Below are 21321 nucleotides of genomic sequence, written 5' to 3'. Positions count from 1 at the left end.
GGACACCAGGCAGGGGAGCGAGGGAGGTCCCTGAACGGCAGACTCGGCCGCCTCGAGGAGAGGACACCAGGCAGGGGAGCGAGGGAGGTCCCTGAACGGCAGACTCGGCCGCCTCGAGGAGAGGACACGCCGGTGCGGAACCAGGCCCCAGGTGGCCGGGCTAACAGCACAGTCACTGTACAGGGCAGGGCCCGGGCTTCGGAACTGCCTGTGGCAGTGACGGACGTGTGCCACCCTCCTCCCAGTTCCCGACAGGGGCATTGGTAGCGTTTGTCCTACACCCCGTGCCCTGCACCCCGAGGCACGGGCATACTTCCCCAGAGGAATGACTCGATGGCCTCAGCCACACCTGGCCCTATCTAAATGTCAGGGCCCTGGGCCTGAGTCTGACGCTGAGACACGGTGAGACTTTTGGGGAGATTTTTGGAGGGGTGAGTGTGCCCTGCATCTGGGCGGAATATAAATAATTTGTGGCCAGAGGGCAACGGTGATGGTTTTAAAACATGGCCCCAGGATCTGTGACACACCTCCGTGCGGGCAGGGAGACCCAGGCCCCGTCTTGGATTTTGGCTCCGTGACTGCTTGGCCGGAAGGATGTGCGGGAAGCCACGCCACTTCAGCTCCCAGCCCAGCCCTCGAGAGGCCGGCGGCGTCTGGGTCTCGTCTTTCGGGACCCTCGATGTTGGAACTCAATCACCATGTTGGGTGGAAGCTCACTCGGAGACGCCAGGCCCAGCAGGTGCCTCGGGCAGCAGACGAGCTGTGCCCACCCAGCCCTGCCCAAATGGTAGATTTGGGAGCAAAAGACGCGATTGTTGTTCATTGTTGTTCTGAGCCACTGAGTGCCGGGGTGGCTTTTCATGCAGCCAGAGATGACCGAGACAGAGGGTGGGAGACGGAGTCGGAGAGGGGCAGGGCCCCAGCCACGCCAGGCCCTGGGGGGCGAGGAAGCACCGCATGACTTTGACTCCGCAAGCCTCGCCGCCGCAGGGGCCCAGGTCAGTGTGGAAGGCGCCAGCCGTGGCGTGTGCTTCTCTCCTCACAGAGAGTGCCACTGCCTGGCGTGAGGCCAGCAGTTCACAAACGCGGTCTGACTCCTTCTCACCACAGTCCTGGGAGTTCTCATGGAGCCCATTTTACAGACAGGGGAAACTGAGCCTGCAGTGTGAAATCCAGCCGGGCGCAGGGAACTGCGGCTCCTTGCCTGGAATTGAGCTCTCAGAGGGAGCTGCTGGGAGCCAGGGCTGGAAAGGATGTTGCTGGTCACTTCGTCCATTTAACAGATGGAAGAACTGAGGCTCGGTCGGGGGTTGCTGGTGACCAGCCTGAGGCCTCTGGCCCCCAGCTCAGGGCTCTGCTGCTCCTGGGTACCTCCTGGTGCTGGCAGAACACATCTGCCCCCTCCTTGGGCCCAGAAGCAGCCCTGGGGTTCTCTCGGGCAGTGCAGGCCAAGGGGCAGTGTGTTCACCTCCCTGCCGTGCCCCTGGCCTCGGGGAGGACCAGCTCTGCCTCCTCTCCTCACAGCCACGCGGCTGGTCAGTGAGACAGACACTGCATTGGGGAAAGGGGCCGTGGCCTTGGGACCCAGGCCAGGGCAGGCCTGGAAAGACAGACACCCCTGGGCCTCAGCGTGGCTGTCCTGGGGCTGCGATCCACCCAGAATTGGGAACTGCCTCCCGTTGCTTCCCAGCTGGAACCTGGCGTGACCTGCTTGCTGTCCTTGCGCTGGGAGGGGGAGACACTGGGGCTGGAGCCCCCAGCTTCAGCTGCATCTCTGTGGCCCATACGTGGCACGTGGACAGAGGACACGGTCAGGACTGAGCTCCCCATGGGCTCCAGGGCCTCCAAGTCCCATCACCTCTGGGGTGTTTCAAGGAATCCCCACATTAGCCACCCCAAAGTCACCGGGACACAGTCCCTTCCCTGGGGCCGGCCCTCTCCATCCCCCTCTCCCCACTGCGTGAGCCTGGCCATCCACACATCTTCTCAGGAGAGCAGATGCTTCAGGGTGTAGGAGCGTGTAGGAGAGCCTGCTTTCAATAATGAGTTTCCCGGTAAACCGTCCCGGTAAACTGTTCCCTGAGAAGGGTGTGCCCCCATCCCGCGGAACCCCCGACCCTGCCCTGCACACCTCCTCTCTGTGTGGCGGGGTGCGGGGATGAAGCCAGGCCTGCCGCTCACCACTGGCACCCTCCTACCCTCCCTCTGCTTCCTTGCCCCACAGGCTGAGACCCAAGGGCACCTGGCATGTGCTCCCCTGCCTGCGTCTCCTCCACGGCTGCCTGCCCCCTCTGTCTCCTCAGCCTGGCCCAGGGCACCCACTTCTCTCCTACCCCACTTCCCCAGCGGCCTTGGAATCTAGACGTGGATGATGGGAAATAACACCGCTGTCTATGGGAGCTCTCTGCATACTCATAGCCTCCCTGCCTCCCCCTGCTGCTTCAGGGCAGCCCATTGGGGGTTCTGGCCACAGAGGGACTCTGCAGTCTTAGGGCAAACTGGGCCTCAGAATCCTGGGTGGGAGAGACAGGGTCCCCAGGTTGGGAGGGTTGGTGTGGACGGTGACCCTGACTGTGCCCAGGGGGAGGGTTGGTGTAGACGGTGACCCTGACTGTGCCCAGGGGGAGGTTTGGTGTGGACGGTGACCCTGACTGTGCCCAGGGGGAGGGTTGGTGTAGACGGTGACCCTGACTGTGCCCAGGGGGAGGGTTGGTGTGGACGGTGACCCTGACTGTGCCCAGGGGGAGGGTTGGTGTGGACGGTGACCCTGACTGTGCCCAGGGGGAGGGCTGGTGTAGATGGTGACCCTGAGTGTGCCCAGGGGGAGGGCTGGTGTGGACAGTGACCCTGGCTGTGCACAGGGCCGGGCCTCAGTGTCCACTGCCTCTGCAGGGGTCCCCACAGGGCCTGCACAGCTGACGCCCGGTGCTCCTCTGCTCCCAGCTCAAACACCTGTCCTTCAGGGAACCCTGCAGGGACTCCGCAGCGCTCTCTCCTGTGGCTGTGTGAGTGACTGGCAGGCACCTGAGTGCACCCCGGGGGCCGAGTAGGCGTGTTTGCGTGTGTGCGTGCATGCGTGCGTCTGAATGCCCAGGTGTCCGCAGGGGTGAGGCTGTGCTGTGTGCAAGTGTGCAGTCGAGGGCTTTCCGCCTGTCTGTCCCCTTTAGTGTGTGGAGGTGCTGGGTGTGCACGTGGGTGGTTTGCAGGTCAAGTGGGTGTGGGGTCGGCAGGTGCGGTGCTTCTGGAGGCTGCAGGCGGCCGCCCTGCCCAGGTGGAGGCTGGACCCCCTGGCTGGGCAAATGCTGCCACCTGGTGGCCAGGCGGGGGCTGTCCACATCCTGGGTCTCCAGCCAAACGGTGGTTTCGGGCCCCACAGGAGGAGGGGTGAGTGGACAAGGGCAGGGCTCACTCCTGGCAGTTCCTGAGCAGGGCCTCAGATGGCTCAGAGCAGTGGCCCTCCAACGTCAGCCCCCGAGGCTGGTGGGAGCGAGTGCCCAGCCCGTCCCAGAGCCGCTGACCCGAGTGGGGTGCCCTGGATGCTGCTGGCCGGGGCCCTGCCTGAGACACACTGCGCTGAACAGGAGCGGGTGTCCCAGACTGCAGACCTGGTGGGACCTCAAGGGTCTCCACCCATGAAGTCCATGGGACCCTTTCACACACCGAGCCCAGACAGGCAGCCCCGTGACCCACCACTGCCCCAACACCAACTCAGAGCCCTGTGCAGGGTGCAAGGTCCTTTCCATGCCCTTCCCCCCAACCCCCGTCTACGGGCCTCCTGCAGAGCCTCCTCCCTGGATATGAAGCCACCCGCCAGGTATAGTCCCTGTGCCAGACCAGCACCTGTTCAGAAGGCCCCATGTGGGGGCTGCGTCTGCTGGCTTCCCTCAGCCAGGCTCCTTGCACAGTGGGGGGGCAATGTGAGCAAAGGGGGTGGGCAGATGGCCGCACCCCCACTCACCAGCCCCTCCTGCAGGCAGGCCTGCAGGGGGCTGCCTTGTGGCCTCTGCCACCATCAGGGCTGGGAAGACCCCAAAAACAGGGTCCGAGCAGAGAGCCACCCAGGCAGAGGACGGCGGGCGTGAGGGGAGGGGCCCAAAAGGAGGGAAGGGGCCGTGTGCGGGCCTGGGAACAGTGTTCCTGACAAAGGGAACCCTGCAGGCAGGCGCCTGGCGGGTGGGGAGGCGGTGGGGGTGGGTGGGCCACAGCCGCAGGCCGCAGGTGAATTTGTCCTCTATCCAGGGAAGAGGGGCACCGTGTGCTTGGACGGAAGTGGTGAGACCCCGGTTAAGTTGTCTCATTTAGGAGCTCTGCTTCCCGTGGAAGAGGGGAGGAAAGCAAGGCTGGCGAGGCAGGGAGGGCTGGGGGCCTCCTCTGAGCAGCCTCCTCATCTGCCCAGTCAGGGGTCTACTCTGACCCACCCTCACTGGAGAGGGTCACTTGTCTCCTGGACGCTGGGATCTTTGAGGGGCGCTGTAGGGCACAGGAGGCTGGGTGGGGAGGGTCTCCTGGTTCCACTCTTCCTGCGGCCCTGGCCCCTTCCCTGCGTCTCCCTCAATGGAGCCACTCTGCTCCCTGAGGACCCCATCCCGGAGCCAGGAAGTTTTGGAAACAGAGTGGGAGACTGAGGCAGTGCTGCTGACGGCCTCATGATCTCCGTGTGTTAACAAGCGGGAAGGTGTGGCTGCCCCTCTGGGAATCATTTGTAAGATCCCGCCCAGGTTCTGCTGGGGTCTAGAGCTCCCCATGCCCCCAGCCCCTGCAGCTGGCATGACGGTGTCCGACATCCACCCCGAGAGCAGGGCTTTGAGGACAGGCACTGCCCTCCCCACGCTGGGCCCCTTCGCAGACGCCCTTACGGTGTGAGTTCCGCCAGCAACAAGTGGAAGGCGGGGGAGGCCCAGCGCCCACCTGGGGGAGGGGTGAAAGCTGACCCAGTCCATTGGCCAAGAAGATGAGAGGATGCGGTGATGGTCAGTGGCAGGCACTTCCACAGAACATTCCAGAAGACAGTCTCAGGAGAAGCTTGGAAGGGCCATGAGGGAGCAGGCCTTGAGGCAGGGACGTGTGGACACCTTCAGGGACCCGAGTGTGGGAGAGAGGAGGGGACAAGGCGGACAAGGCTGCGTCTCTGGGTAGGTGAGGGGGCCTGGCTCCCCAGCCTGGGAGGGCTGCGTCCTGGCATGTGAAGGCTGGAAAACTCACACCAGACGGGTGCCTGGGGGGAGGCCCGAGGGTGGCAGAGCCCAGGCCCCACGCCTACCCTCCCTCAGCCCAGCCCCATCGCTCCCTGGGTCCCCCGGGCTGCTTCTGATGTGGGGGAGGGGCGCCAGGGCACCTCAGCCTCCCCTCTGTTCCTCCTGGGGGGTGAGGGGGGGCCTCAGTGAGGATGGCCGGGGTGGGCCTGCCCCTTTCTGGAAAACCCGGGCCACCCCCCACTGCTGAAGGGGTGGTATGTTCCTCCTGGGGGGTGAGGGAGGTCCTCAGCGGGGATGGCTGGGGTGGGCTTGCTCCTTTCTGGAAAACCTGGCCACCCCCTACTGCTGAAGGGGTGTTCTTAGGACACAGCCATGGCTGCGTCACTGGGTCCTGCATGAGGCCCCGCAGCCCCAGCTGGGCCCTTGGCCCACGGTGGCCCGAGAGTGGCAGCTGGCGCAGACACCCTGGGAGCCAAGTTCTGAGGCTCAGGGAGGTGCAGGCCAGGGGTGGGGGCTGGCGGGAGGACAGACGTCACGCAGCTGGAGGTTTTCTGCGAAAATAGTGGGAATATATTTGAAAAGACAAGTCACTATGATGTTTACAGTACAACCTCAGGGCCCCTCCGCGCTTGGTTTGCGACACTCCGGAGGCGTTTTGAATGGCCTACAACACCTTCCAGAGAGGCGGTCTGGGCCTGATTTGGTCTCTTTCAAATATCAAAATAAAAACTTTTGACGTACACATTGCACCCAAGGTAAAAACTAAACAATAGAGCGAAACAAACCGTGGATCTTCAAGATACTTATGGAGAGAAGGAAGCCCTCTCACCCTCTGACCCACCTTCACAGGCACAACTCTGTGAGAGGACACGTGCGTCCCAGGCCTGGGTTGGGTCAGCGCATGAGGGTGCCCTGGCCAGGGCAGCGGCTCTGCAGCCCCAGCCCTGAGCATCCCCGTCTGGCAGCACAGACCTCAGGCTTGCAGCCCGGCAGGGGAGGCAGGGAGAGCGCCGCCACGCAGGTGCCCGTGCCCTCGACGCAGCCATGGTGGGGCCTCCCTGACCCCGTCTGTCCCACCCAATACCCCCATTAAAAAAAAAAAATCAAGGAAGCCTGTATTCACATTACAACACAAAAATAGCACCAGAAACTTCAGAGTAACATTGCAAATAGGTGGAGCCCAGAGCTCCGTACAGCAGGGAGGCTCTAGAGGGCGGCCATGGAGGCTGGGGGGGAACGAGAAGGGCCCGCGGGAGCTGGCACAGGGGCGGTTTCTTCCCAGTTCCATACGGGAACCCGGTTCCTGGGGTCAAGGTGTGCTAGAGATGGGCTTTTCTCCTGCAGCGCAAATGGAGGCTGGCATGACCCTGTGGTCAGAGGGAGGAGGCATGACCCTGTGGTCAGAGGGAGGAGGCATGACCCTGTGGTCAGAGGGAGGAGGCCTGTTGTGCTCTTGGGGGACCAGGTGGCTCAGAAGCAACCCTTCTAAGTAGTGAGCACTGCCTTCCCCCATGTGGTTTCTAAGGTCACTTTGGAATTCCAGCAACAGCAGCAAGACTGAGAGGGAACCTACCACCATCCCACGGCTGCCTCAACTTACTTCCCTTCTCCATGTGGGGGAACGGGAGGTTGTGCAAATCTCCAAACATTGGCTTCTGTGGTGTCGGTGCCCACAGGGCGCAGGGGTGTGGGCTGAGGGGATGGGCTGCTGTCTCTTCAAGTACTTGGTACCAAGAAAACAGCTGTGTGGTCTCAAAAGGGCTGCAGTGGCCCCGTCTTTCACCCCTAGCCTTCCAGCAAGAAAGGGAATGCTGCCCACCTGGGCCCTGTTCAAAGCATCACCACCTCAGCTCTGACATCAAGGCCTGACCAGTTGCACAAGAAGTCAAGTGGCCACAGAGTGGACCATCTCAGGGAGCTGGAGCTGGCCAAGGAGGCAGGCCTAGACAGGAACCCCCAGCTCCGCTCCCAGGCTCTTGCTCCTAGAAATTACTCAGAAGCATCTTTCTTTAAAGGGATTTTGAAGCCAGTTAGTCTCTGCCCGAAGAGCTGGCTGAGGAGGTCACTCTGGGCCTCGGCCGTCCGGTGGGTGTGCGGCTCGGCAGGTTCAGCACCGTGGACGGCTGTGCCCCTCTTGGGGGGCCTGAGCAGGGGTCTCCCCTGGGGGAAGGCCTTGCCCAGTCTGTCCTTCCTGTGTGTGTGGCCCGGCTCTGCCTTCCGCTGCTCTGATGGTGGCGGCCTGGGTTTGTTCTGGCTGTTGGGCTTGGGCTTGGTCGGGAGCACGCGGCTGGGAGTTGCCTGCTTCCGAGGGGTCCGGGGGGGCTTGTCAGGGGCTGAGGGGGCTCTCCCGAAGCTCCCCACACTTTCACTCCTGGCTGGCCCTGGGACCTGGCCCTTTTTCCTCTTCGTACTGCTCTCTCCCTTCTCCTTGGGACCTAGGCTCCCGTGGGGCCCCTGCTCACCAGCTTCCCTTGGCCCCTTGGTGCAGCTCTTGGCTTGGGCTCGAGCGGGGAGCCTCTCTGGTGCAGGGCTCCGGCTGGGGAAGCTGGGCTTGGCTGGGGTGGTGGCTGTCTCGCTCTGGAGCTGCCCGCTGGCTGGCTGGGGCTGGCTGCCACCTCCTGTCTTGGTGCCTGGGCGAGGGCTTCCACTGCCCTGGGAGCTGGGGCCGGGTTTGGCTTTGGGGGTGGCGGGCTTCATCCCATTCTCTGTGCCATGGGCCAGCTCCCTGGGTGCCAGGCTCCCCACCGCCTTCCTTGGGTGCACTGGGAACTTGAGTGCTTTGCTGGGGGTGGATGCTGCCGACCTGTCCTTTGATGAGCTCTGGCAGCCCGCAGGCTTGGTGACGCTGCCCTTGTGGAAGGCGCCTCGGGGCCCCCCCTCAGACACCATGTGGCTTGAGGACACCTCCTTCTCTTTCTGAAGTAGGGTGTGGTCTTCCTGGAAATGGTCAGGGGCACACCTGCCACGGGCACCCGGGGCCCTGCGTTTCCCTGAGAACACGAGAGGAGCCCTCTTTCCCTCCGCATCTTGGCCTCTGGCTCCCGGCCGCGGCAGAGATGCCCCCAGAGGGAGAGCTTGCTGGAGAAGAGGCCCGGGACTGCCTGGGGAAGCCTCGTTCTCTGGCCTCTCCAGGGCTCCATCCAGCGCGCAGTCTCCTCTTCCGCCATCAGCCAAGGCAGCTGGGAAGGGAGACAGAGACGGTGGGGGACACTCCTGGTGATTGGATGGCAGCTCACAACCTCTGATCGCGTGGGTCACGGGGTCTACAGGCCTCTCTAGGGTCTCCGGCCATCCCTTGGTGGTGCTGGGAGCCACCTCCGAACACAGGTGGAGCAGGGCTGGGAGAGAGCCCTCACTCAGGATGGGGCTGCTTCCCCGGGGAGGAGGCCTGTCCTCGCTGGGCCCAGGGGCACTGCCGGGCATGGCCACCCTGCGCCGTTTGCTGGGCAGTGTGCCCTCGAGGGCCCGGGCCTTCTGTCCCGGCGCTCCCGGCCTCCGCACGCCGCGGAACGCGAAGGGCTGCCGCCCCCTCCTGAGGTGCTTGTTCATGTGGCGGTCGAACTGCTCCTTCTTGGCGAAGGTGTAGTTGCAGGAGCTGCAGGCGAAGGACTTCTTGATGATGCGCATAACCGTGGCGCAGAGCTCGCAGGCATACAGCGGCGTGTGCTGCAGCTCCGGCCGCTCCAGCAGCCCGTGCGCCCCGCCCAGGTGTGCCAGCAGCTCCCCGTGCTCGGGGTAGACCCGGGGGCACCGGGGGCACAGGTAGACGCGCTGCGGGCTGTGCACCGCCAGGTGGCGCTGCAGCTTGAAGGGCTTGGGGAAGCGCTTCCCGCAGTGGTGGCAGTCGCGGGAGGGGTCCTTGCAGGCCTCGTGCACCGGGGTGGCTTGCAGGAGGGGCTCCCCGCCGGCCCAGGGGTCGGGGGACGGGCTGGGGGTCGTCCTGGGGGGGCCCGGGCTGCCGGCGTCAGCCAGGGCGTTGGCGGAGGCGCTGTCTGGGGTCGCGGCCCCGTCTGGGTTGCTGGGGGCGCTGCGTGCTCGGGGTTTCGCCCTCTCGCCCGGGCTGTCTTTCTTGGCTTCTCCCTCTTGCCCCCACGGGTCTCCCGGGCTCCCGGCGGCCTTGCCGGCGGAGCGTTTGCCCCTGTGGTGTTTGGGCGCGGGTTCCGTGATGCTGTTCAGAAGGTGGGCGATAGCGCTGCTGCCCTCCAGGCCTCCGGGCAGGTCCCCCAAGGACCTCCGCGCCTGCCCCTTGCGGGCGAAGCGGATCGCGTGCTCACGCAGGTGCTCGTTGTACATCCAGACGTCGGCCACCTCCTTCAGGCACATGCCGCACGCCCAGGGCCCCGCCTTGCTCTGCGCGTGCCTCTCCTGCAGGTGCCCCCGCAGCAGCTCCCGCGAGCCAAACCTGCGCTCCACGCACATGTAGCAGGTGGGCGGCGGCGCGGGCGTGTGGGCCAGCTTGTGCAGGTCCAGCTCGCCCAGGCTGCGGAAGCGCTGGAAGCACACTTTGCACTTGTAGGAGGCCCGCTTGCCCTTGGCAGGCCGGCCTCTGCCTTGGGCCCTCCCTGCCCCTGCAGCCTCCTCTGTCCTTCGGCTCTGTGGCCCCTGTGAGCTCGCCGTGGCCTCGAAGTCTAAGAAGCTGGGGCCGGGGAGACCCACGGGGTCTTCAAAGGGTCCCAGAAAGCACAGGTCTCGCATCTCAAGCTTGGTGCTGAGCACCTCAAAGTCCGTGGCACGGAGCGGCGGCAGGTGCGTGTTCCCGGGAAGCCCACCGTCACAGCGTTCTCTCTCCAGGCTGGGGGGCTCCGGGCTCACATCTCCGAGAGAAGAGGAGGAGTCATCCGCAGGGGCCGGCAGCTCCAGGCCTCGCCAAGCCGCTGGGACCATGTGCAGCTCAGGAATGGCCTCGGGCCGATCGTCCTCGGGGCAGTGGGAGGGCAGCTTCTCTGCACCGGCTTCCCTGCTGGGCTCCAGGGCCCACAGGCTGAGGCGGGGGGCCCAGGGGTCAATGCCAGGCACCCTGCTATTGAGGAACCCATCCAGGAGGAAGGACTCAGGCAGACCTGCGGGATCCTCGTCCTCCCACGGGTCCTCATGGCAGAGGCAGAGGGAGCTGGAGTCACTGAGGTCCGTGGGCAGGCGGGCTGGGCCCAGCGTGGGGCCACTGCCCTCCTCAAAGCTGGGCTGGGTTGGCAGCGGGCGTACCGGCTTCTCACAGCGCTTCCCGTAGACACGCGGGTTCCTCTTTCTAGTCAGGCGGCCGCCTGGAGGGAAGAGCTGGGAGAAAGAGATCTCATCATCAAACAAGCTTGGAGGATCCTTGGCACTGGAGCCGGAGCCGGAGGCATCAGGAGTGGGGCCCTCAGGCCCCTGGACTCCACCCTGCGTGTCTGGGTTGTCTGGGAGGCCCTGGAGGCAGCTGCTGGTGGTGCTGTCCGCCGGAGAGCTGGAAGTCTCGGGAAAACCCAGGGGGCCCAAGGCGGGCGTGTTCTCCTCCCAGACACCTTCCTCTGATCGGCTGTGGGCCCTGCTGCTGTCCTCCGCAGGCTCGCTCCCAGACTCTTTGCACACACCCAACGCCTTGGTCTCTCTCGGTCCCCAGAACCCCCTTGCCGAGGCTCCCTTCTGCCCAGCTGGCTGTTCCCCCAGAGCTGCACCGTCCATTCTCCCTGGACACAGCATCCCATCTCCAGGTGGCTTCTGGGCCCCAGTCTCCCCTGCACACAGAGCCTCCAGGTCAGTCTCCGCTGCACCCTCCATCACCCCAGGTCCCAGAGTGGCCAAGCGAGGCGGCTGCTCCCCGTCAGCCTCAGGCCCTCCTTCCACAGAGAGGCAGTGGCTCGGAGAGGCTGCGTAACTGGCCATTGCAGGGGATGGTCTGGAGCCGCGCCCATCTGAAATCACATCAGGAGAGACTGGAAGAGCGCTCTCCTCCCAGAGCCTTCTCCCTCTCGGCTTTCCCCTTTTCTTATTTGACTTCCCCTCTGAGTGGCTAGGAGAGTCCACGGTGGGCTCTCGGCGCCACCTGCGGCCTTCTCTTTTTTCTGGCTGTTTGGGATGCAGCTCATCTTCCCTGGCCTGGTATGGTCTGGGCTTGGAGGCCAGAGTCTTCACATCTACCTCATGCTCAGTAGGGCTTGGAGGGTGCAGCTGCTGGCTGTGTGGGGACCCCGGTGCTCTGAGAACCTCCTTTGAGCCCTGGGCAGGCGGTGGCTGGGTGACGTGGCTGGGGTCTCCCCGTGAGTGATTTGGTCTCTCCTTCCCAGACACCTTGTGGCTCTTCTTCCTGGGCGGCTGGCACTTTTGGGCTAGGGGCTCTAGAGGCTGCTGAGCAGGCAAGGCCGCTGGGCTCGGCTCCGCGGGGGCTCCCGGGTGTGGCCGGTGCTTCCTGGCCTTGTGCCGGCTCAGGCCTGGCCCGGAGCGGAAGGAGGCTGCGCAGACCTCACAGGTCACAGGCCCATGTGGAGCTTGGCCCTTCCACTGGCCGTTCTCTGTAGATGCAGGCTTCTTTTTATAGCCACGGGACCTCTGTTTGACGTCTTGGGGGCCGAGGGGGTCCCCCTGGGGAGTCTGGTGGGAGGCATTTCTGTGGCTTTGGGGTGAGTCAGACTGGAAGTCACTGGCTGTGCTGCTTGGAGCTGTGGTTCTTCCCAAGCACAGTCCTGTGGAAGGGCAGGTGACCCTGGGCATCTTGGTAACACCAGAGCGCCCGGTCTCAGGGGTCCCTGGGTCCTCCGGCTCCTTGCTGCTGGTCCCCATCTCACCTTCCAGGCAGGCGGGGGAGTCCGGCCCTGCACCCTGTAGCGTGGGAGGCTCAGTGGGCACAGCTGTGACAGCCTGGCCCTCCCTGTGGCCGAGGCGGGCAGTATTGCTTGGAGAATACGAGGAGTGGCCCTTGGGCATCCTGTCAGGGTTGGTGTGGGGCGGGGCTCCCCTGCTCTGGGGGTCTGGCCCTGGGAGTCCCCTGCCTGCCTGTGCCTCATCGCCGGTGGGAGTGCTGGACAGGCCAGCAGCCCTGACGGCCACGCTGGGGGAGACGGCCCCTGCCGGAGGAGGAGAGTTGGCTCGGCCAGGAGACTCCCACAGCTTCTCTTTTCTGGAATCCTCTGGAATTCTTAAAGTGCTGTCTTTGGGGGTGTCCCCACTGTGAGTGCAGGTTACAGCACTGACGGAGCCAGGATGCCAGGAGGACGGGTCTTCCAGGGGGCTGCCCTCCCTCTGGAGAAGGCAACCAGCCAGGGCTTCCTTGGGATCGCAGGGGCTTGTTGTCAAAGACAGGGGAGCCACCGGGGAATCCTCAGCCCCAGTATCTGTCGTGGCTCGGACACCATCTGCCTCTTCCAGAGGTGCCCAGGCAGGAGAACAGGCCAGCAGGTGCTGGGGGCCGGGAGGGTCCTTGCAGGATGGAGATGCTGGCAGCTGCCCCCCCAGCCCACCTTGGGCCCTGGTGGCACTGGAAGGCGAGGTAAGTGGGTCTTCACGGGGCAGGGGCCCAAGGCTGCAGGGCATGTGGGCGGTTGAAGTGGGTGAGGGGGCGCAGGCGGCCAGGTCCCCGACAGAGGGTGCTGGGCTATCCGCTGTGGCCAGCAGTGGCTTGTTCAGGCTGGGGCTGGACGCCCTCTCTGGAGTCCGGCCCTCAGATCCACTTCGGGTGTGGGTTGCTGTCAAGGCCAGCGCCAGGGACTCCCTATTAGGGGACGGGGGGCTTGGGGTGGGCTGGGCCTCCTCCTGAAGGCTCATGGCTGCCCTGCTTCCCTTGCATTTCTCTAGCAGGACTGCACCCTTGGTGGGGCCGGCCAGTGCTGTTTTGGGACTGGCATTGACTGAGGCGTGGTTGTCTGTGCCCCCTGGGCTCACCCCGTTCTCTGGCTGAAGCCGGTTGGCTGTGCCTTGGCCTTGGGTTTTCTCAGCTTGGCCAAGCAAGCCCCAATGTCCATCTGCCTCCAGCCCCAGCTGATGTCCGGCCACTGCAGGGAGAGTTGTCACCTGCACACCCCCTGGGGAGCCCTGGGCGGGGCCACAGGCCACCTTCCCTCCTTCCACCGTGCCCCCTTCCAGACCTGAGGGGTTCACTCGTGGAGGGCTCTGGGCAGCAGGTGTCAGCTCCTGCAAGCTCAGGATGCCATCTTTACTCTTAGCCACTCCAGGCCCTGGGAGCTGGAGCTGACGTATAGGGGGGCTCAAAGCTGGGTCCTGGGACCTCCTGCTGGGGTGGGTGTTGGACACACAGGCGGGACTTGGCACAGGGACCAACCAAGCCTCCCTGCCCCGGGGGGCAGTCAGTGAGGAGGCCCCCGCCGGTGCAAACTCATTACCCTCAAAGCCAGGCCTCCCTGCCGTGGGGTGGAGGTGCCCACCTGCTCTGCCTGCAGAATGTCCCTGGGCAGCATGGCTGGGACTGGCACCAAAAGGCCAGGTGGCATCCAGAGGTGGAGCCCCGTCACCCTGAAATGCCAAGTCAGGGGCCAGATGGATAGCAGGGCTGCCAAAAGCTTCTGGAGCAGGGGCCTCTCGGTGGGGCTGGTCTGCTGTGCCGGATTCTGGGAGGAACCCTCCTCTCTGTTCACAGGGAAGCAGCCGCAGGGAGTCTTCACTTTCTTGTGAGCTGGCGGCCTCCTTATTCTTAGGACATGAAAGTTCCTGGTCGGGGCTGCACTTTGCTAAACTCCTGGCATCCAGCTGTGGCCCAGGCTGCTTGCTGGGCTCAGGCAGGCAGACATCTTGGGGGGGCCTGCTGTCTCCTTCTGCCTGGCAAAGTCCAGTCTTGGAGGCTCCGGCTTTCTGCACTGGCTGAAAATGGAACTTGGCTCCCCTGGGGCTGAAAGGAGCCCCAGAAACCAGGTCTTCCTGGGCACAGGGGAGAAGGGCTGCGTCTCCCGGATGGAAGGAGGCTGGGCAGGGCCACGTCCCCCCAGGCCTCCCCTGAACCCCTTCCACGGTGGCCACAGCCGATTCCGCACCCTCCCGATGTGCAGTGGATTCTCCAACGCGCGTGAGGTCAGCTGCCGAGAATGTGTCCTTGTGGGGCACCGTGGCCTGGCAGGTGCGCCGTTGGGAGAGTGGCTCTGTGCCTGTGCCCAGCTCCACCCTGCCCACCGACTCAGCTTCTCCAAGCTCTCTCGGGGCCCCATGTGTGTCTTTGCTCCTTTGCAGCTGACTTTCTAATTCGGTGACCAATTTCTGGATCTCCAGTTCATCCTCGGACAGGTGACTCATAAGAGCAACGCTACATCCACTCCCCTTCCCAGGCAAAGACGGGGCGGCGCCGGGAGCCACTGTCCGTTCAGGGGGACACGTCTTACTGAGCACCTTTCCCCCCGAGAGATCAGGAAAATGGCTAGGCAGCATCGGGGATACTTCCTCAAGCAGCAAAAAAGAGGGGTACGGTGGATCTGACGGCACCGTCTTCTGGGGAGGTTCGGCACATGTGAACGGCAGACCAGAGTCCCTGTTCGCAGACAGGCTGCCATAGAGAGGTGGGTCGAATCTGTCCGCCGGCAGGTCTGGGAAGAGGGATGTGGACTCCAAGGTCAGTGGTGATGCAGCTCTGCCTGGCTCCGTCTCAGCGGTGCCAGGTGGGCTCCTCGGCAGCTGTGGCTCGAGGGAACCGGCATCCTCGCCGTCCTGGCAAAGGCATGAGCTGCTGGCCGGCGGGGCATCCCTGGCTGAGGGCTTGGGGTGCAGTTCTTCCAGTAAACAGCCAGCCAGGTCTTTGGGTCCGAGGAACAACTCACTGTGGGGGCTGCTGTAGGGCTGAGGCCCCTTTTCGGCAACTGGAACCCCCAAGGGGTCTCCGTTAAAACCAGCAGGGTCACAGCCAAAACTGGAGATCTTTGAAGACAGAACACTGGGTTTGGGGCAGGCGGTACTTGAGGGGTTAGCCACGGGTGCCAGAAATTCTCCAGGCTGGTGGGCAGGGGGGTCCTCGCTGTTGTGGGAGACCGGGGCCTGTGTGCACCCAGGACCACGCAGCAGGCTGCCCACACCTGGCGTTGGCGAGCTTCCGTGGGGCACCGTGTTGGCGAGGCTTCCTGATAGCTTGGGGGTGCCGGTGTCATGTCTGCTGCGCTGCGGCTGCTCTGGTATCAGGAGACCGGGGCTTGCTCCCATTTCTCCCGCACAGGCGGCTGGAGGAGAAGGCAAAGCCTCTGTGAATTCAGTGCTGTCCGGGGCTGACTCTTCGGCAGTTTCAGGCTCCTTGGCCTCCTGGGGGGAGTCCAGCGACGGGCGGGTTTCCTCTGAGGTCTCGGTGTTGGTGGGGACCTGCAGGGGATCCTTGGGGGCCACTGAGGGGCGATCAGAACACTTGGGGCCTCCCTCCCTGGCGGCTGCTCCCGTCTCCAGGCTTCGAGATGGGCCACGGGCCTGAGGGCTCCTGCCGGGGCCCGGGCGAGACCTGCCTGGCTCCTCGGGGTTCGCGGGGGCTCCGTCCCCGCCGGCTTCCTGCCTCACTGCCTTCCGGGGTTTCTGTTGCTCATCCTCTCTGGGACCCTGGGTCAAGTCCACTTCCTTCCTCTTCTCGCCTCGGCCCCGCCGACCTCTGAAGCCGGGGCCCCGCTGCGGAGGCTGCTCGTCCTCCTCGGACTCCGAGGCGAAGTCGTACTCGCGGAGCCTGCGGTCCTCAGCCCGGGGCTGGGGCCTCCCCGCCGCCAGGGAGCCGCGCCCGCCCGCCCGCCGCCCCAGCCGCCGGTAGCGCCTGTTCTTCTGCTGCACGATTTTCAGGATGAGCTCCTTGCCCCAGGTGCCGCCCCGAGCCTTCCTCTTCCTGGGGTCCTTCCTGGGGGGCAGCCGGCGGCGCTGCGAGCTGCGGGTCTCCTCGGGGAGGGCGGCGGCTCTCGGGACCCGGGGCGCGGGGTCTGCACGGCTCTCGGAGGCCTGAGTTCTAGGGCGCCGGGGACGGGGCGGGGGCCGCTCCCCGAGACTGTCCTTCCTCCGGGGCCTCAGGCCGGAGGCTCTGCCGCCGCCGCCCGACCCCGACCCCTCTGCTGCGCCGCCCGTGCCCAGATCCTTCCGGAACAGCTTCAACTGCTTCCCCCTCCTCTGCTGCCTGCCCTGGCTGGGCGCATCCGCCTCGATGGGGGCCAGACCCAGGGAACGCGTTTTGGGCCTGCCTCGGGCTGGGCAGCCCCTGTCCCCAGGGCGGGGGGTTTGGGGGTCCGGCGTGGCTGCTGGGAGCGCGGGCGGAGCTTTGTTCTCTGGAGTCACCCCCGCCTTGGTCTTAAGGGGCTGTCCGGTGCTGGGACCTCTGGGGCCGGAAGGCTCCTCGTCCGCGAAGACGTCGATGAAGCTGCTGTCGATCTCGGGGTTGTCCGACTGGTACTCCATGCCGTTGAGCGCCTCCGTGATGAGGCTGTCCAGCTTGGCGTCATCCTCCATGTCCAGGTCCGAGGCAGGGAGCGGGAAGGGGGTGGCGGCCAGGCTGGGCAAGAAGCCTGTCCTCAGGGGGTCGTCTTTGCCCTCGGCCTGGGCGTCCCCAGCTAACAGGAAGGTCTTCGTGTGGCTGAGCAAGCCCGCATGTGCGTCAGCAGGGACTTTGGGGGCAGCGGTGGGCGAGGGGAGCCCAGGGGGGCCTGGAGACCGCTGGTGGCCATCCTTGGCCCTGGCCAGGAGCAGGCCACAGAACTGCCGGTGGGCCAGGAAGGCTGCCAGGCTGCTGTAGTTGCGGTCACACTGCCTGCAGGTCAGCAGCACGTCCAGCTGGTCCAGGCTGGCGCTGCTGAGGGAGAAGTGGTGTGTGGGGTACGGGGGCGGCGCACGGGGGAAGCCCTGCAGCCCTCCCCGACCCACCTCGGGGCCCTCGTGGGGGAATGGGGTCTCCTCCAGGCACTGGAAGGCACCCTCGGCTCCCAGCCCATCTGCGGGAAAAGGAAAGGCCTTGGCTGGCTCTGGCTGGTAGTGGGTGGGGAGGGAGTTGGGGGGCTCCGGGGACGGGAAGGGGCTGCCCGTCTCCTGGGGGTGAGTGGGTGGGTGGAAGAAGGCCGAGGGCCCGAGGGGGCCGGGGAGCTGGCTTTCCTCTGAGCTGGGGTTGGCTGGGCTGCTGGACATCGGCGACAGGGAAGAGCAGGTGCTGCCGGCAGTGTTGGTGGCCGGTGACGGCAGTGGGGACTCGCTGGGGGAGGCTCCCACTACCCTCGGTGGGGGCAGGCTGGGTGTCCCGTGGGGTGAAACCTGGGGCTGGGCCACCCCGAAGAACAGGGGCTGAGCCCCAGGGTCTGTCATTCCGTTGTAGGTGAACAGTGCTGGGGAGCTGCCCTGGCTGCTTCTCACGGCTGGCAGCTTCTCTCTGGGTCCCGGTGTCTTGCCAGCAGTGCCCAGGGCTACTTGGCTGCCCCCCTGCCACTTGGGGGCCCCCACGGGGAAAGGCAGCCGGCTCAGCATCTCCATTCCGTGGGGACTTGGCCGGGTGGTCGGGAGCACCTGGGGCCAAAGCAGGGGGGCACTCTGCGGGAGGCAGAGCCGCTGGCCTGGGCTGGGCTGGCCGTTAAAGAACATACTCCTGGTGGCAGCCAGGGGGCCCCCAGGAGGTGTGGGGTAAGGGGCTGCTGTGGGGTCCCACAGCTGGGGCAGCCTGGTGGGTGGGGGCCCTGGGGCGGCCAGCTCGGTGTCCGGAGGCCCCGGGCTGGTGTCCACCCCACTGGCTCTGTACGCCTGCCCTGGAAAGTGCCTCTGGGGTAGGGAGCTAGGGGGCCCTCTCGTGCTCCCCAGCCCATCCTGGGCCGAAGGTGGTCTTTCGGGAAGGATTTTGGTCAGGCTCTTGTGTAAACTGTCAGAGAAGGGTCTCGGGGCCGAGTGAGCAGCTCCAGGGGGAGAGAGGGCACCACTGAGGTCGCTGTGGGGGTTCAGGCCACCCGGCTGGCCCTGGTAGCAGGGCAGGGGTGAGGGCGCAGGCTGGGTGGGCAGCGGGTAGGCAGGGCCCGTGCCCACGGCCTCCTCCGGCCACGCTCCCTGGGGCTGATGGAAGGCAAACACCAGTGGCCCATCGGTGAATGCGTGCCCAGCCACATCCGCAGGGAAGGGTTTTGTGCTGGCCCCATGCAGTGCCGGGAAGGGGAACTGGAAGGAAACTCCCCTGGGGCTGCCGCCGGGCCTGCTGCCTTTGGGAATAGGTTCCGGCTCGGCCGGGGGAACCCCGAAATTAGCACCTGGGAAGCTATTCTCAGCAGCGGGAGGCCAGGAGTCAGCCCCACTGGCCTGGAATTCGGGATAGGAACCGGGCTGGAGGGGGCTGGTGCCCCTGCTCTGGGGGGGCCCCGGGGCTGGGGGCCTGGGGGTGGCGCTTGGTGAGGTATAGTTGGTGGAGGTAAAGCTGGAGGGTGTCTCCTGGAAGCACCTGTGGAAGCCAAGCTCTTCGGTGGCGGGTTGGACCTCAGTCCTTGGGAGGCCCGGCCTGAGTGGAGCTCCAGTCCCAGGGCCCTGGGGGGCGTCCGCCTCAGGGAGCTGGGCAGCCTCCAGCTGTGGGTTCTCTGGTGTCTCGTCCAGGGTGGGCTTGGTCCTCGAGCTGGCAATGCTCAGAATGTAGTGCTGTGGGGGGCTGCCCTCTGCCCTGCCCGCCAGCTTTGAGGGAGCCTGCAAAGGGCTTCTCCCCGGTGGGGTCTGGGGGCTGCCCCTCTTCCCAGGGGTGCTGCTCGGGGCCTGGCCTCTCAGGGGTGGCGGCTTGAGCTCCCCGTCCCTGGCCTGCCTTGGCTGGGCCTCGGGGAGCTCCATGGCCTGGGCCCGGCCGCCAGCCTCCCTGGCACCCTTGGTGGTCCTGGTAGCTGGGGTGTTGTCCTCCAGTGGGGGCTGGGAGGGGTGCCCCAGGCTGCTGGCAACTTGGCGGGGCTGCAGGTCTCCAGTCATGGTGGGGGGCGGCGCTCCTCGGGGGCGCTCCCCAGGCATGGCCCCTCCGTCCTGGCGCTAGGACGACGCAGCTGTCCGAGGGGGGCCCCGGGGAGTGGGCTGGACGGCCATCCTCAGCCCTCGATGGGCCCCAGGGAAGCCTGCGCTCATGGTCCTGAGTGGAGCCTGGAAGGAAAGGTCAGGGGTGAGTGGGGCAGAGGGGCTGGGTGGCCCTCGCCTAGACAGGGAGCTTCTAGGCTCTCCATGCGGGTGTGGCCGGGCCAGAAGCAGAAGAGGCTGCGTGCAGCCATCACAGAAGCTCCACCCTTAGAAGGGATGCTCGGCTCAGCCCCTACCTAGAAGCAGGAAGGGAGAGGGCATCCCGCCAGATGGAACAGGGACTCTTCCCCGTCTCAGGGAGAAGAGGGGCGGTGGAGCACAGAGACTGAGTGGAGGGGGGAGGGACGGGGGAGCTTTCTGGGGTGTGAGAAGGCCGCTTACAGCCTCAGAGCAGTCCTTGGCCAGGCTGTGGAGAGGACAGGCACCTGTGTGGGGCACAAGCTCTCAGCCTGCAGGAACTGCCCCAGGGCAGGGTCCTGGCAGCGTCCAGGAGGGCCCAGGTGGATGCTTACACCTGCCATGGGGAGGGCATTGAGGCAGGAGGCTGCATTGCAGGACATAGGGGACTGAGGCAGCAGAGGCTCAACCTGAACCTCTCAGGGCCTGGGCGGCTGGTTCCAAGCGGGGCCTCCCCTACCGTCAGCCAGGGTCTCCCTGCCACCACGCCTTACAGGGTAACCTCCAGATCCTGCCGTCAGCCAGGGTCTCCCTGCCACCAGGCCTTACAGGGTAACCTCCAGATCCTGCCGTCAGCCAGGGTCTCCCTGCCACCAGGCCTTACAGGGTAACCTCCAGATCCTGCCGTCAGCCAGGGTCTCCCTGCCACCAGGCCTTACAGGGTAACCTCCAGATCCTGCTCCAGGAAGCCCCCAGCCTCTGGACGGTGCCGGCTCCCGTTCTGGCACATGCCAGATATAGCAGGAGCCGCTTGCCCAGAGGAGCCTGGCCCCTTGCTCACCCAGGGCTGGCTTCACACTGATCATGTCTGTTCTCATGTCACGACATACGGGACTGTCCTCTGTGCGGACAGGACTCAGACCCGAGCCATGGGCTGTGGCCACGAGGTGCGCAGGCCGCTAGGTGTGGGGGCCCCTTCTGACCTGCCCAGCACGGACTGGGCGTCCTTTACACAGCAGAGTGAGGCAGGGCTCAGCCCTTGCAGGCATCGTCCTTGCCACTGACCCCTGGGTCCTCATGGCAGGCCCAGAGAGGCGGATGACTTGGCCAGGGTCACACAGCCAGCAGCAGAGCAGCTGGGAGCTGAAGGGACAGGCCTCAGGCCTGGAGCGCTCTCAGAGACCCTGCTGCCTCTGTGGAGGGGGGGCTGCCTCCTGAGGTCACAGGACCCTCCCACCAGCCTGAGCTGGTGGTGTCTCATGCCCCTCCCGGAGTTCCCACGCTACAGCCGCCTGGGGACTCCTAACGCAGAGGCTGGCAGGCCCTCTGTCCCCAGCATGAGGTTGGTACCTGCACTTCCGGCTGGCTCTTCCTGCTGTTCCCAGGGACTGCCTGCACCAGGGAGGAGGGTCCTGCCCAATTTGGGCCAAGGTCTCCAGGGTGGGCGAGGTCCCAGCCTGCAAACTCCACATCACAGCACCAAAAAGAGTCATGCCAGCTGGGGGGCCCGGGTGCCCCTTCCTCCTCTGCCCCCACCACTGAGGTACCTCTTGTCCCATGACCCCGGGAGGACGGTCCCTTTCCCTCTTCTGGGATCCACTGCCAGGGGGCAAAGGCCTGGGAGTCCTTGGGGCCAGGATTCACAGGTGAGGTTTGTTGAGTGAATAAATGATGCTGGGCATCTGAGCACTTTCCTGAACTGCCTCCCTTGTGCTCACGGTGGCTCAGAGGTGATCTGTGATTGCCGCCCTGAATTTATGGGTGAGGAATCCAGGCACAGAGAAGGGGGGAACCCGCTCAAGGCCTCAGCCAGTGTAGGTGAGGTCCTCCTGGGAGGGCTGGCTCCTAGCCCTGCACGTCTCCTGCCCTGCACTGGGCTTAGCTGTGTCCCACACGGCCCAGACACCCACTGGGGCCAGGCTGCAGGGGTGGGGGTAGGAACGGCAATAGCCAGGCCCCACATGAAGCCCAGTCCCACATGTCAGACCCCCCTACCCGTGGCCAGAGTCCTCCAGGAGGTGATGGAGGAGGAGGGGGCTCAGAGTGGGGACCTCAGCCCAGATGGAGCATCAGAAAG

General features: G+C 65.3%; 1 protein-coding gene across 1 annotated transcript in view; it reads right to left on the bottom strand.

The window, feature by feature from the left end:
* Nucleotides 1-5742: 5742 nt before the first annotated feature.
* Nucleotides 5743-21321, bottom strand: part of ZNF469 (zinc finger protein 469) — a 59172-nt gene continuing 43593 nt past the window's right edge. Inside the window, exon 3 of the mRNA XM_031002887.3 lies at nucleotides 5743-19193. Within this exon, the coding sequence (XP_030858747.3) occupies nucleotides 7185-19067 (11883 nt within the window). The 5' untranslated portion in view covers nucleotides 19068-19193 and the 3' untranslated portion in view covers nucleotides 5743-7184. The remainder of the gene's footprint in view (nucleotides 19194-21321) is intronic.

The sequence above is a fragment of the Gorilla gorilla genome, chromosome 18, assembly GCF_029281585.2.
Source record: "Gorilla gorilla gorilla isolate KB3781 chromosome 18, NHGRI_mGorGor1-v2.1_pri, whole genome shotgun sequence".
In the NCBI taxonomy this organism is placed as follows: Eukaryota; Metazoa; Chordata; class Mammalia; order Primates; family Hominidae; genus Gorilla; species Gorilla gorilla.
This window is presented reverse-complemented; position numbering and strand designations above follow the sequence as displayed.